Source organism: Danio rerio, chromosome 8, assembly GCF_049306965.1.
Source record: "Danio rerio strain Tuebingen ecotype United States chromosome 8, GRCz12tu, whole genome shotgun sequence".
In the NCBI taxonomy this organism is placed as follows: domain Eukaryota; kingdom Metazoa; phylum Chordata; class Actinopteri; order Cypriniformes; family Danionidae; genus Danio; species Danio rerio.
In genome coordinates, this window is record NC_133183.1 from 31505997 (window position 1) to 31519755 (window position 13759).

At 32.8% G+C, this 13759-nt stretch overlaps 1 protein-coding gene across 14 annotated transcripts in view; it reads left to right on the forward strand.

Annotated features, from left to right (window-relative positions):
• grid2 (glutamate receptor, ionotropic, delta 2) overlaps positions 1-13759 on the forward strand; it is a 704448-nt gene that overhangs the window by 538746 nt on the left and 151943 nt on the right. For all 14 annotated transcript variants that reach the window (XR_002459338.2, XM_073909344.1, XM_073909341.1 and 11 more), the window contains 1 exon segment: positions 3719-4031. Coding sequence is in view for 13 of the 14 variants with exons in the window: in XM_073909344.1 (XP_073765445.1) it covers positions 3719-4031 (313 nt within the window). In the remaining variant the exon portion in view is untranslated.

A 13759-nucleotide genomic window follows, 5' to 3' on the forward strand; every position in this document is an offset into this window, starting at 1 on the left:
CTCCTGACAGGAACTCTTTCAGGCTACAGAGGTCTCATCTAATCTCACCGCTGCGCTGAACACCTAGTCACAATCATTTCCAGAACTGCCAGAAAGAAAGACAACACAAATTAGACGTTGTTTAGAATTTAAAAGCCTTAGAAATAATTTCAGGCAGCAGACATTCACCGGAGCAAAGATGGTGGATATTTTTATTTATTTATTTATATTGCGATTGAGGACAATGAGGAGTGATGTGTATTTGCACGTCTGCTGGTTTGGCATAATGGAAACGATCATCTGTCATTAAACTGATTTCTTTTTGCAGATGGGTTAGCAAATGGAAATAGATTTTTGTGTTTCAATATGTTTGTGTTCAGGTGAAAATCTCTTTCATTTGTTTTTCATAATATATATGTGCAATAATGTTTAATTATTTCATGTTATACATTTGTATTTACGCAGGTAACCCAATAAACTGAGGTTATATTAAGTGTCCATGTATCATAAGAAGTCAAATATGTTATAAAAGTGTATTATGAAAGTAAACTGTAAATTTTAGATCTAAAAACATTCTGTACTGAAACTAGGCTTCTAAAACATCTTTCAAACGTCCACAAGTTTCTGATTCCTCCAATAAAATATTTAACTGTATCTCATTTTACATTTAAAGAGGGCATTTATTTAAGCCTTTAAAAGCTAAGTAGTAATGGATATTTTCTGTCGGATTTTAGACATTTTCATTCAATAATTTATTATGTGGAAAGTATGTGTTTAAACGTTCCTAATTTTCCTGGAGGTCTCCTGCATAATGTTTATATGAGTTCATTAAAAAACACTGTTTTCCAACGCAATCCCAAGGCAATTAATTACCTTTTTGATAATTCATATTAATTTGTACACTTTCGGTTGCTCAGAGGGGTACGTTTAGGGGTGGGATTTGGGGGCACTCTTTCTTTAAAAATGTTACTATTTCATATGAAGGAAATTGTATGAATTCATACAAATTAGCCACTTTTATGACATTAAATGGTTACATTTCTTCATTAAATAGTTACATTTCCTCATGAGAACTGGCTGACATTTTCCCATATAATACATCACAGCATCACCTCTTATCTTGGAGTGTCTGAAATGGTTGGTTCATTGATCTGTTCTGTCTAAGCCCCTCCTTTCTGTCAACCTGCTACAGTCTAATTCGTCAGATCATTTCTGAATTTCAGCTCACAATGATCAATGATTGGTCCTACGATTTGAGCCCAAGTCTTCATTCTTTTGAAGAGAATTTAATTGTTTCTGCCATATCAACAGCACAAACCAAACTCTTCCATGTCTCAGTGTTTTAGAGTCCAGGTAGGCTTTGACCGGCCATGATTCATGGTTTCTTTCTTTCGGTTCAAGTCTACCTGCAAATTAAAAAAAAAATTATAATAATTATAATGGCCATTGAGAGCTACGAGCAGAGGAAAGAGTGGAAGTGGCCTCCAGAGCAGAGAAAAAAGGGGAGTGAAACACTGTTGTCAGTTGGCTAACAAAATGAGACACAAACAGTGAGGAGATGCATGTTTTTATAGTTTACAAAGTTAAAATGCAAATAAATAAACTGTAATTGAATGCCCTGGTATATATGTTATTCATAATTTCATATACCACAATTTGTTATATCATTATAAAGATAAGCATGTAAACACTATACATGATGAGGACTTCTCTCCTCCTGAATCCCTGGGTTTGAATGTAGACACAGTGAACTGCAGTGCAGCAGGTCTCTTGCCATATCTACTCCAACCATAAATCCTGACAGTAATCTGGAGGATTTTAAACATAGGTGAACACAGCAGCATAGATATAGATATAGGTGATGTGTCTAAATGGTAACAAACTCAACTGATAAATGCCGAAGTCGCTATTCTCCAATGCTAGTACAGCTCTCCCGACAAAAATGCTTGCTACACACAAACAGCTAGGCGGTATCAGCCCTGACAACATTGCGGGGAAACACAGGCAGCAAACTACGTGTATCATGGAAACAAACACTTAGGGCCCTATCATACACCCGGCGCAATGTGGCGCAAGGTGCAGTGCAATAGTCTTTTACTACTTTAAGCTTGGCGCAAGGGTAATTTTGAGGCATTGCGCCACGCTGTTTAAATAGTAAATGCATTTGCGCTCAAATGTGCGCCCATAGGCATTCTGGTCTAAAAAAGCAGGCGTGTTTTGGCGCGTTGCTATTTTGAGAGACTGTAAATAGTCTGATCTTTAGACCAGAACAAATTTGGTCTATTGTCTAGTGCGCCTGGCTTACACACTACACACAAGATGCAATGCGCAAATATCTTTACATATGAAAAAGATATAATATATTAAGGATATATATAGGATATAAATATAAATGATTAAAATATTACAAAACATATTAATTTCTAGCCTGCATGAATTTAAAAACCACTGCCTTACTTTCTTCATCTCGGGAGGCTTTTTCAGTTCATTCAATATGCTTTTGTATAATGTTATTATTATTAGCAGCATTATTTAATATATCCATATTTATATTTGTTTTATTAAAAAAAAGCTTCGAATTGTCCACCTGTCAGGTTTTAGACCATATGCGGCATAGGAGGTGTATTTGGAAATAACTCAGTATTTTTACCAAACTTTGTTATTATTAATCATTTATTCGTTTGCTGGAAACTAGAACTGAATTTAGAAATAGTTTTGAAACAAATCTTTGCACTTAACAATCGAAATTAATTATTTATAGGCTAATTGCTGTCTGTGCGGTAAGGTTTCCCTATCCACGAGAGCAAAAGCGAAAGTGAACTTACTTTCCGTCATGTTAATAGCAATGCGCTTATGGCGCGACGCAATTAAGAAGCAGGGTCTTCTTATAGGATAAGAAAACTCCACTATAAACAATAATGGGAAACCGACACATCATCACTCCACTAGCAGATTTGCGCTACGTCACCTATTTTGAAATCGCCCCAATTATTTTAAACCTTAAAGATTAAATTAGCTGATAAAAGCTCAAAATTAGCCAGTTTTCCCCACAATTGAAGCTGACAGGTGCCAAAGTTGGCTTAACTGATGCTCAAAAATCAGAAATCTGTTCTCAAAAAAAATTATTTTGGAATACATTTTGTTTATTTATTTATTTTTACAATAAGGGACAGTGTACATTAATCAACGTTCCCCAAGAACTTACTGTAAATGTACACTACCCAAATTAACCCAATTACTTCAATAGTGGTCCCTTATCCAGATATCATACCAAAAAAATACCAAAAAATACCAACAAAAAAAAAAATACAAATTTAATTTATGAACAATACTCAAACACAACAACAATATCAAGAAGCTTAGTGTTCACAATGTAAATTATTAGGAGGCTGTTTCTAAAAAATATACTTAAATTATTTAAAAGATACACATTCTCGAACAGATTGTGCTATCAAATTCCACTGAAGCAATGCTCTAAAAATGAAAAACAAGCTTGTTAATAAATAAAGAAAAGTATATTTGGAAGTAGTTTATATTATATATTATTGATTGTTTTATTATTGATATATAATTGATCATTGATTATTAAAGAGTGATTCTACTGTAATTTGCTTTTTGTCGTTGAAAGCTTGGATAGCTCAAAATTATAAATCTGAAAAGTCATAAACCTTATTCTTTGCACTGTTTTTAAATAAAAATGTTCCCTGTGTGTCTGTTTTTGTGTGTTTGTGTCGGTCAGAGAGCAGATGTAGGTCTTTCAGCCCTGACCATCACTCCTGAGCGGGAGAGCGTGGTGGACTTCACCACCCGCTACATGGACTACTCCGTCGGCGTGTTGCTGAGGAAGGCGGAGAGGACGGTGGATATGTTTGCATGCCTGGCGCCTTTCGACCTGTCTCTGTGGGCATGTATAGCAGGCACAGTTCTGCTGGTGGGCACTCTGGTGTATCTGCTCAACTGGTTGAACCCTCCCCGACTGCCGATGGGCTCTGTCTCCTCCACGACCCTCTACAACTCCATGTGGTTTGTCTACGGCTCCTTCGTCCAGCAGGGTGAGTACATGTCTGAGATTTTATTTGTGCTGAAAGAAGAAAGGAGATACAAGAGCAAGGAAAAAGTAGAAATGTAGGGAACAGCGGGACCGAAAGATAGTTTTAAGTGCTCACTTTCTTTTTCAAGTGTGTGTGTGTGTGTGTTTTCTGCACCAGATAGTATATGTGACAAAAAGAGAAAAAGTACTGAGATAGTCAAAGGAAAGTTGAAAATTATACGCAAATCATATCTGCACTTTTTGGCTTTCTTTGAAAATCTTAAAGGGTCAAAAGCTTCTTTTTTTTTTTTGGACAAAGGATAGAGAAATACAAAACTGTGAGCCAGAAAGAGAGGGGTAAGCTTTAGAAATGGGAAATAACAGAAAGATGAGGGTAGAATAGAATTCACTGGAAGGGTTTTGTGTCCTCAACATGTTGAGAGAACAATTCATGTCATTAATTATCAGCAATATTTTGGCATGTTTTGATACAGACTGCTTGCAAAGGCCAATTCCAGTGTTACGGGTGTGACATCTGCAGTCACAATGTGTAATGAAGCTTCTGAGAGAAATAGCTAATTAAAACAGCCCATTTGCACCTTCCCAAAATCTCACTGCAGAAAAAGCTTTGCGATATTGGCTATTTGAAGCGTCTGCTACTTGTGGATGTTCTGTGACCTGAGATGTAACCTTCAGAGACAACAATACCTATTAAAGGATTTTTTGGTTCTTTCTGGACCAGATTTGTGTATGACTATTGCCCTCAAATGTGTACCCAAAAATTTTAATGATCAGAATCGACTCTGCCTCGTGTCATTCAATTGTTTGTTTGTTGTTATTATTATTATTATTATTATTATTATTATTATTATTATTATTATTATTATTATTATTATTATTATTATTATTATTATTATTATTATTATTATTATTTCTTGTGTGGAAACAAGAGAAAACATTTTAATGAATGGTTGTAATCAAACAGTTTGAGTTCCCTTTTATTTTTATTGTATAGACAGAAAGTACAATTGAAGTCAGTGGGGAACCAAAGCTGGTTATCAGCATTCTTAAAATGTGTTATATTTGTGAGAGCAAATCTCTGAGAGCAGAGCTCTCTCTGAGTCTACAGATTTCAAAGAAAGTCTTAGTATGATGGACACATTTTTTTCCTGTGAATGAAGTTGAGTTTTCAGCTACTTTTGAATGTTGTCAGAAATTTGGTGTTTCAGATGGGCTGGAGAAGATAATTCCACCAGAATGGAACAGAGAATGAACATGCTCATGTCCTAAAAAGTGATGTTGTCCTTCTTTGTAATGGTACTTTACCATGAGGAATTGGTTGCAAATTGTCCTCTCTAAAATATTTTGGCTATATTTGAGCCATACAGGCTACAGTTATAAAACAATGGGCCTGTTCGATAAATGAATGAACAGATTAAGCATTCTGTGGTGCATTGAGTCTTTATGAAGTAATGTGTACTGTATATAAATGTGCTTTCAATTCAATTCTATTGCATGTCCGGTAATAAAAGAATGTGTAAATTATCATTCAGACATGTGTATATATTACTATGGGAAAGGCTTATTAACCTTGTAAAGTAAAAATGTAGTACCCACCAAACAAGGCTGATTATAAAGTGCCTTCATGTGAATTTGTAATTATTTTTTTAAATACTTCCAAAGTTCTGTTTACCGTTTAAGTAAAGATATGATTTTTTCAACATATTTTTAAACATTTAATTTTGTATATCTCTGCCATGATGACAGTACATCCTATTTCGCTAGTTATTTTGCAAGAGGCTCATAATCAGCTTAAAGTGCAGTTTAAAGACTTAAGTAGTATAAATAGGCAAGTTTGGTTAATTAAGGAAGTCATTGGAGGATAGTGGTTTGTTCTGTATCCAATCAAAAAATAAGAGGAGAAATAAAAATTGACTTTAAAATATATATTTAAAAAAGCTAATTGAGAAACTGCCATTATTCTAACCTAACTGAAATAAATAGAGCATTCTTCAGGGGAGAAAACACACTATTATTGAAAGTTAGGGGTTTCAAACTCAAATTTTCAGGGGGTTATTTCAGTGACTGAGAATTTACAGAAGGGTAATTTTAATATTTAAGCACAAAAAAAATTGGAAACCTGCACTCAGACATTCTTCCCCAGAGTATATGCAGTCAAACCTCCATTTTGTTTCTGTAGGTAGTTTATATTGCTATGAAAATACTAATATATATAAAAAAATATATATATATAAAAAAAAATATATATATATATATATATATATATATATATATATATATATATATATATATATATATATATATATATATATATATATATATATATATATATATATATATATATATATATATATATGTATATATATATATATATATATATATATATATATATATATATATAATATATATATATATATATATATATATATAATATATATATATATATATATATATATATATATATATATATATATATATATATATATATATATATATATATATATATTATAAATTATTATAATAATAAAATAATAGGCATATTATTATTATTATTAATAATAATAATAATAGTAATTATTATTATTATGTGATTATTATTATTATTATTATTATTATTATTATTATTATTATTATTATTATTATTATATGTCCCAATCAGTCGTTGCTTAAACAAAAGAATACAGATAGCGTAAGACAAAAAAGAAGAAGATTGGGTAACTTGAGTGACTTTACTGGCAATTGTTAATCTCAATATTTTTATTTTTTGTAAAACTACAAATATTCACTTAAACCTGTTAAATTCAGTCAGCCGTAAAACTTTACTAATGCACATTTTGTGTACAAATCTCAACATGCATACGAGATAAATCGATCAAATGAGGACATTTGAATCCATTATTAGCAAAATGATCATATTTACACCACCAGCATAACGTGTAAGCCATGAAGAGGAATCAAATGACCCTTCATTATTTACAAAAATGTAGCTGTAGTAAAAATAGAGCATTTATGAACATATATTCAAAGTTTAAATCAGACCCAGAATTTGTTTGCTTGTGCATTACTCTCAACTGCACACTGAGAGAAACCAAAAGTAACCTGGACATTTAGTACAGTACTATAAATGTCCACTAAGTGGGGGGGTCAAAACCACAAGTGGATATATGCGACTGCAAAACAATGATAATGATTCAAAAATATATGTTTTGGTGGGCCGAATCTCGTTATATTTTGATGTCAGTTGTGGGCCGGAGGGAGGAAAAGGGAGGGCCGCAAATGGCCCGCGAGCTGACAGTTTGAGACAACTGTTGTAAAAACTGTGAACATGTTCTTGCTCTTAAACATCACTTAGGAAATATTTTATAAAAAATGAAAAATTCACAGGAGGGCTAATAATTTTGCCTTCAACTATATTGGTATGCACCTTGTGTGTTGGATAAACAATGAAATGTCCTTTAAAAAAAAGTATATTAGACATCATTAATACAATAAAATAGAGGCCTAAATGAGGTTTCGTTCCATGGGTAAACACTTCATTATCCCATGGTAAGGTTGACATTTGCATGGAATTGCACTTAACCAAAAATCAGCGAATTTACATGAGCGGGTTATAATGATGATGATTATAATAAGACAGCCTAATTGCTCTCTTGTATCTGGGTCCATTTCTGTTCTAATTGCAATCTATGCTTCTTTTTGAAGCGCGCTCATTATGGTGAGAAATCAGTTTATTAATGCGCTTTCATCAGACCACTGAACCGAGTTTGGTGTCTTCTTAGGATGAAATTGTTTAAATGGAGCTGATTACATGCTGTGGAACAAACTATGGTACTAGAAGCAAGCAAACAAACATGGAAACCCGTGCACACAATTGCTTGGTGTGCTTACATATGTTCCCCCAACCACTTAAAACATCACTATTATCCTTTTGTCTTGCCATGCTGTTTGATGTTTTGTCGAGAGCTGGTGGTACAAATGCACCCAATCTCTGAAACAAGAGAGATGTGAGTGTGAGGGAAGGGACGGAGCTGGAATTGCGTTGCTAGAGTCGCTCTCTTTGATGAGTCACTTTCATCCGGCTCACGCAAACCTCTGACTCTCGCTTCTTGACTTTTTGTTTTACATATCCTCCCTTAAACAAATTTCACTTCCACATTCTTTTCTTTGCTGTTGTGTATCTTATGTAGTGATAATTAAATGTACTGTGGACTGCATTTTTTAGCTTTTCTCAGTTTTTTGTTTGTTTTATTTATTATTAAAATAATAGTGCATTAGTTAATGTTAGGTAATGTTTTTACTAACATTAAAAAAGCATAAATAATCTTATAAAACATTTATTAATCATAGTTTAACAATAACAAATGTATTATTAAAATCCGAAGTTTTGCATGTTAACATTAGTTAATGCACTGACAGTGCATTAATGTTAATTAGTTACAGTATGTTATAGTAAATAACTAATGTTATTTAATTTGACATTGCGTTAACAAACATGTATTAATAAATATATTACTTAAAGTTTGTTCATGTTAGTAATAGATAATGTAATACAGTAACTACACTGTGAAAATAATCTGTTATTTTATGTTTAAAAAATTTAAATAACAGCCTTTAAATGACAAAAATTTACTGTGAAATAACAGATGTTAAATGACAGAAATGTACCGTAATTTTAAAAATACAGAAAATTTCTGTAATTTAATGTCCATTGTTTTACGTTTTGATGTCCCAGCACCCCAGCTGCCAGAAAAAATTCAAATAACAGGCGTTAAATTACATTATTCAAAAATATGTTTTTTTGCTGTAATTTTACAGTACATTTTCTTATCTTTTCTATATATATTTTATAGGGGTTTTTCACCTTTAATTGGAAAGAACAGTGGAGGTTACTGACAGGAAAGCATTTGGAGCAGACAGGGGAAGGGTTGGTAAAGGACTTTGAGCCAAGAATCGAACTCCGGTCACCATGAGCATCACAGTGCTATATGTCTGCACACTTAACCACTAGGCTATTGGCGCCATTGAGCTTATAATATTTAATATGGAATCGTACATAAATATTGTGGGATGTTACAGAAAATTCATAAAATTATACATTTTAAACAGTGCTATAATTCAAATAATCAGTCATAAATTCAAAAGTGTTTTAATAATTTATTCACCAAAAATTAACATGACTGCAACACAATTCATATAGAAAAATTTGTCCAAAAGATAAAATTAGACCACTGCAACAGCAAATATCTGTATATAGCTGGCACAACAAGAGGGTATTGGTTTAATAGTAATTAGCATTTTAAATCCTTTAAAGGTTTTATTGTTTAAATTTTTAAAAAATGTATGTAACATTAACTAATCGACCATTATTTTAAAGCGTTGCCATTGTTTTTATTAGTTTATTTAATTTACATATTGATGCACAAATTATTTGGGTCCAGACATGATCAATGATGATGCATGATGACATATAGCTGTAAAACTAGCACCATAAAAATGACTCTGACTTCATAACTCGATATAGTTTTATTTAAATTACTATTAGTAGAAATATAGAAGCATATAATAATAATATTAACACTAAAAATAATAATAATAATTGGTGTTGTTGCTGGTATTATTAATGATAACAATTAAGACTGATTGATTGATTGATTGATTGATTGATTGGTTGGTTGGTTGATTGATTGATTGATTGATTGATTGATTGGTTGATTGATTGATTGATTGATTGATTGATTGATTGATTGATTGATTGATTGATTGATTGATTGATTGATTGATTGATTGATTGATTGATTGATTGATTGATTGATTGATTGATTGATTGGTCTTATTCACTTCTCAGTTCACTCAAAATTGTTGTTGTTTTTTTTTTTTTTACTTATATTGTAACTGCGGTAGCGAGTTTAGATTTTTAGCATTTTTGTAAAGAAAACTGTGGAAGTCTAAATAATTAGTGGTAATCAGCATTAAGCCACGCATGCTGTTGATTGAGCTTGCATTGTATTTAATGTATTGTATTGAAAATTTGTGTTTAAGTGGCCTAAAACAAAAGCAGCTGAGAGGCATTGTGTTAAATGAGCAGTTTTTCATTCACGTCTTTTAATTTTTTTTTTCAAAACACTGATTTGTAAAGCCTATGACAAAGATACCACATGCTGAGCAAACTAAGCCACGAATGATTTGAAATTAAATGATTTATTTTATTATTTAGTTTTTATGTGTTTTAAATCCCACAAGATATTTTTTTTTCTGGAAACATTTCTTCGTCTGTGTGCATTTGCAAGATAAATGTGTAGATTTGTAATTAATGCCAAGTTCCCTGATGTCTTAAGCTTACTAAAGGAACCACTTTAATTAACTGAAGAAAAGCATTTGTGCTATAAGATCTTTGAAGCCACCCGCTGATCTCTCCATAACCTTTCGTGCATGAACTGTAGCTTTGTAATGAACTGTAATTCACTTTTTTTCCCTCCGTAATCCTGAAAAGCACTTTTGATAATAGCATTTTTGTTCTCTGCAACCGCATGCACATTTACCTGAATATGCATTGTTGAATTGTTATTTTTCTAAAATACAGTATTTTTATTGAGACCACTTTTAGCATGGCTTCTATAGAAGGTCTTCCAGAGCTTAAAGGGAACCTATTTTACGTCTTTGGTGTCTCCCAATTGTCTGGTGTCTGTAAAGTTTAGCTCAAAATATCCCTCAGATTTTTTATAATAGAATGCACAATCTGCCCATTTTGTCTGAGGGCTATGAAGCTGTTTTTGTAGCCCGTGGCTTTAAATCTAAATAAGCTGCTTCTCCATTTACTTCAATTTGTACCGGAACAAGCCATTCAGCACTTCTAAAATCTGATCCGGCACCTAATTTTACCGGCACCAACACCAACCAGCACCTAATTTTATCGTTACCAACATCAACAACCCTCTAAACACAACCCCCCACATCATACCAGCCACCACCCACCACCCACCCCTACTTCACTCTGTGAAAGAGCAGCATGAACACTGTGAGGGCACCACAACTGTCGTTTGCCTAGAGCACCAGTTATTATTGCATCGGGACTGATAAAAGCTCATAAGTCAAGCTGTTACTCACTTAAATTGACCCACCAATTTGATTGCGCAAATTTTACGTTTCCTCTCCCTCCTCTGATAGCATGCTGGATCCGTTACCCCGATATGTTCTGGGACCTCGCAATTTACAAATTAAGCACTGGTTATGTCAGATAAACAGCTGTCAGTGATACAGACAGACACGGATGAAGCTGAAATAAGGTCACTAGTCAAAAATACCAAGTAAGCTTATTTGAAGTATTTGTTGTGGAGTCTGTTCAAGCCTTTCTGAAATGATGAGTCACACACAAATATTGTTTGCAGTACACGCGCACACACACACACACACACACACACACACACACACACACACACACACACACACACACACACACACACACACACACACACACACACACACACACACATATGCACTGACTATGTGTACTTACTGAAACTATGTGGCCATGGTGATTATAGCTGTTAAAATACATATCAATTTTAGTCTCTTTATTACAAACATGCATCATTTTAAAAATGTTTTAAACTTATAAAATTAATTATTCACAAAGAATTAATTATGATCACAAAGAATTGTAACATATTTTTAATCCCAATTTCCTTGCAAAAAATTGTCTCTGAACATGTGTATACATGTTATTATGGACACATGGCACCTGTTAATTAATTCGGTGGGCAGGAAAAGCGTGTCATGTTGTGGTGGGCTTCAAAATCACTAGGATTTAGATCCTATTTTAACATCAGTAAATTTTTAAAAAGAGACTTGTTGTGTTCATGTTACTCAAATATGACAGTGGACACACTATACCTACACACAGTTCTGGCCAAACAGCTTACAAAAGTTGATTTTCATCATAGGTGCCATCCCTTTAATGTTTTTAGTAAAGCCCTGAATGTATATCTATTGCCTTATGTTTCCCACAAATTTTTCAAGCCCAATAGTTTTGTCTCAAATAAAATCACTCAAAGCTGCAATCTGCTCTGGAAATCAGACATATAATTGTAGTTTATTCTGCAGGGGGGAAAAAAGGAAAAACAAAAGCTCATTTAAATTATTGCTCAAGCCTTCTGTTGTGCAGACAGCCCCAAAGAGAAATCTGCCATTCTTACTAAACCTGCACATTTTGGATGACACATCCATTATTTTTCCTATAAGCATCCATTTTAACAGTCTACTAATTTCAAAACAGATTCTTAAAAAATAAATTATCAGTCTAAAGTCGAAACAGCTTGAAAACCATGGTCATTTAAGATCTGTTTACTGTACACCTGCTCTGAAAAAAATGGTTCATTGGATGTACTAAAATATTTTAAGGTAAGTGGTTGCAAACAATTGATATTGGCTGAATTTAAACAAACAAATTAAGCAGAACATTACTCAATTTAGTTTGTTTGTTTAAATTTAGCCATAATGATTGTTTACAATCACTTACCTTAAAAAACTGTAAATCCAATATTTTTTTCAGTGTGGTAACCATGCATTTCCACAGAAATGTGTCTACACTAAACAGATTTGATTCAAATCTTCAAATCCTACACTATATGCACGTTTGATGACAGCATTTCACTACATTACTACATTTAATTAATTCTTATTCTTTTTTTTCTTTTTTTTTTTTACAGTTTTGTAACCTGTACATTTTTTTAATTAAGCCTATTCTGCATACTGCATTCACTCATGTTCCAGGCAAACATCAGCACAAGCGCATAATGGAGGCTTCATGATTATAGGCTATATAATACACTGTCAGATATAGAGGTACGCGAGCTGTCACTGGGGTGGTACCTATTCAAAATGTACAAATTTGTACCTAAAAGGTCCATATAAATACCTCTTGGGTACATATTAGTGCTTAAAAAGTACAAAAGTGATTTTTTGGGTACTAATATATACTTTTGAGGTACCAATATGGACCCTTAAAGTACAAATGTGTACCTTTTGAAAAGGTACCACCCCAGTGACAGCTCACTTAACTTTATTTCTGAAAATGTATGTCAATAAAGGCCAAATAAAACATCTTTTTTTGTTTTTGTTTTACATTAATGTACATGTGTCTGTATATACCCTATTTTGTTTTTCAAAAACAAAGCATAACAAAACATATAATTTGTTATTAATTTAACATTTTTTTTTCACTTAACAGTTAATGGCAGGTCAAAAATATAATGAAATGGGATGAAAAAGAAATCAACATCTCAAGATGTCATCTGTGGCATTGTGTTGCGTGTTGATTTTGTGCATGTCTTAATTATTATTGTGTGGATTCTATAGGAATGTTTTAAGAGTTTATTTTGTCACAGCGATGGATTACTGTCAGATTGTGGGTGGTGGGAAAATAGAGAGAGGAATAGGTGACAGGTTCAGTCATCACAGTGGATAACCATTTTCTCCATTAATAGTTGTTTCTACAGTTAGTTGTCATGGAATTTAAGCATTTTTTTTATAATCTAGCATCAATTTTGTGACAGCTTACTTATAACTTGAGAATCTGACCACACAAGACCACCATGTGACCACTCTGATGTGTAACAATTTGTCTGTGTTCATATGCAATTAAACACGTAAATGACTTTGCTTTGATTGAATTCTTTATAATGTAACAGCCACTGTATTTAACTTCAAACAAGGTCCATGTTTTTAAAAAGT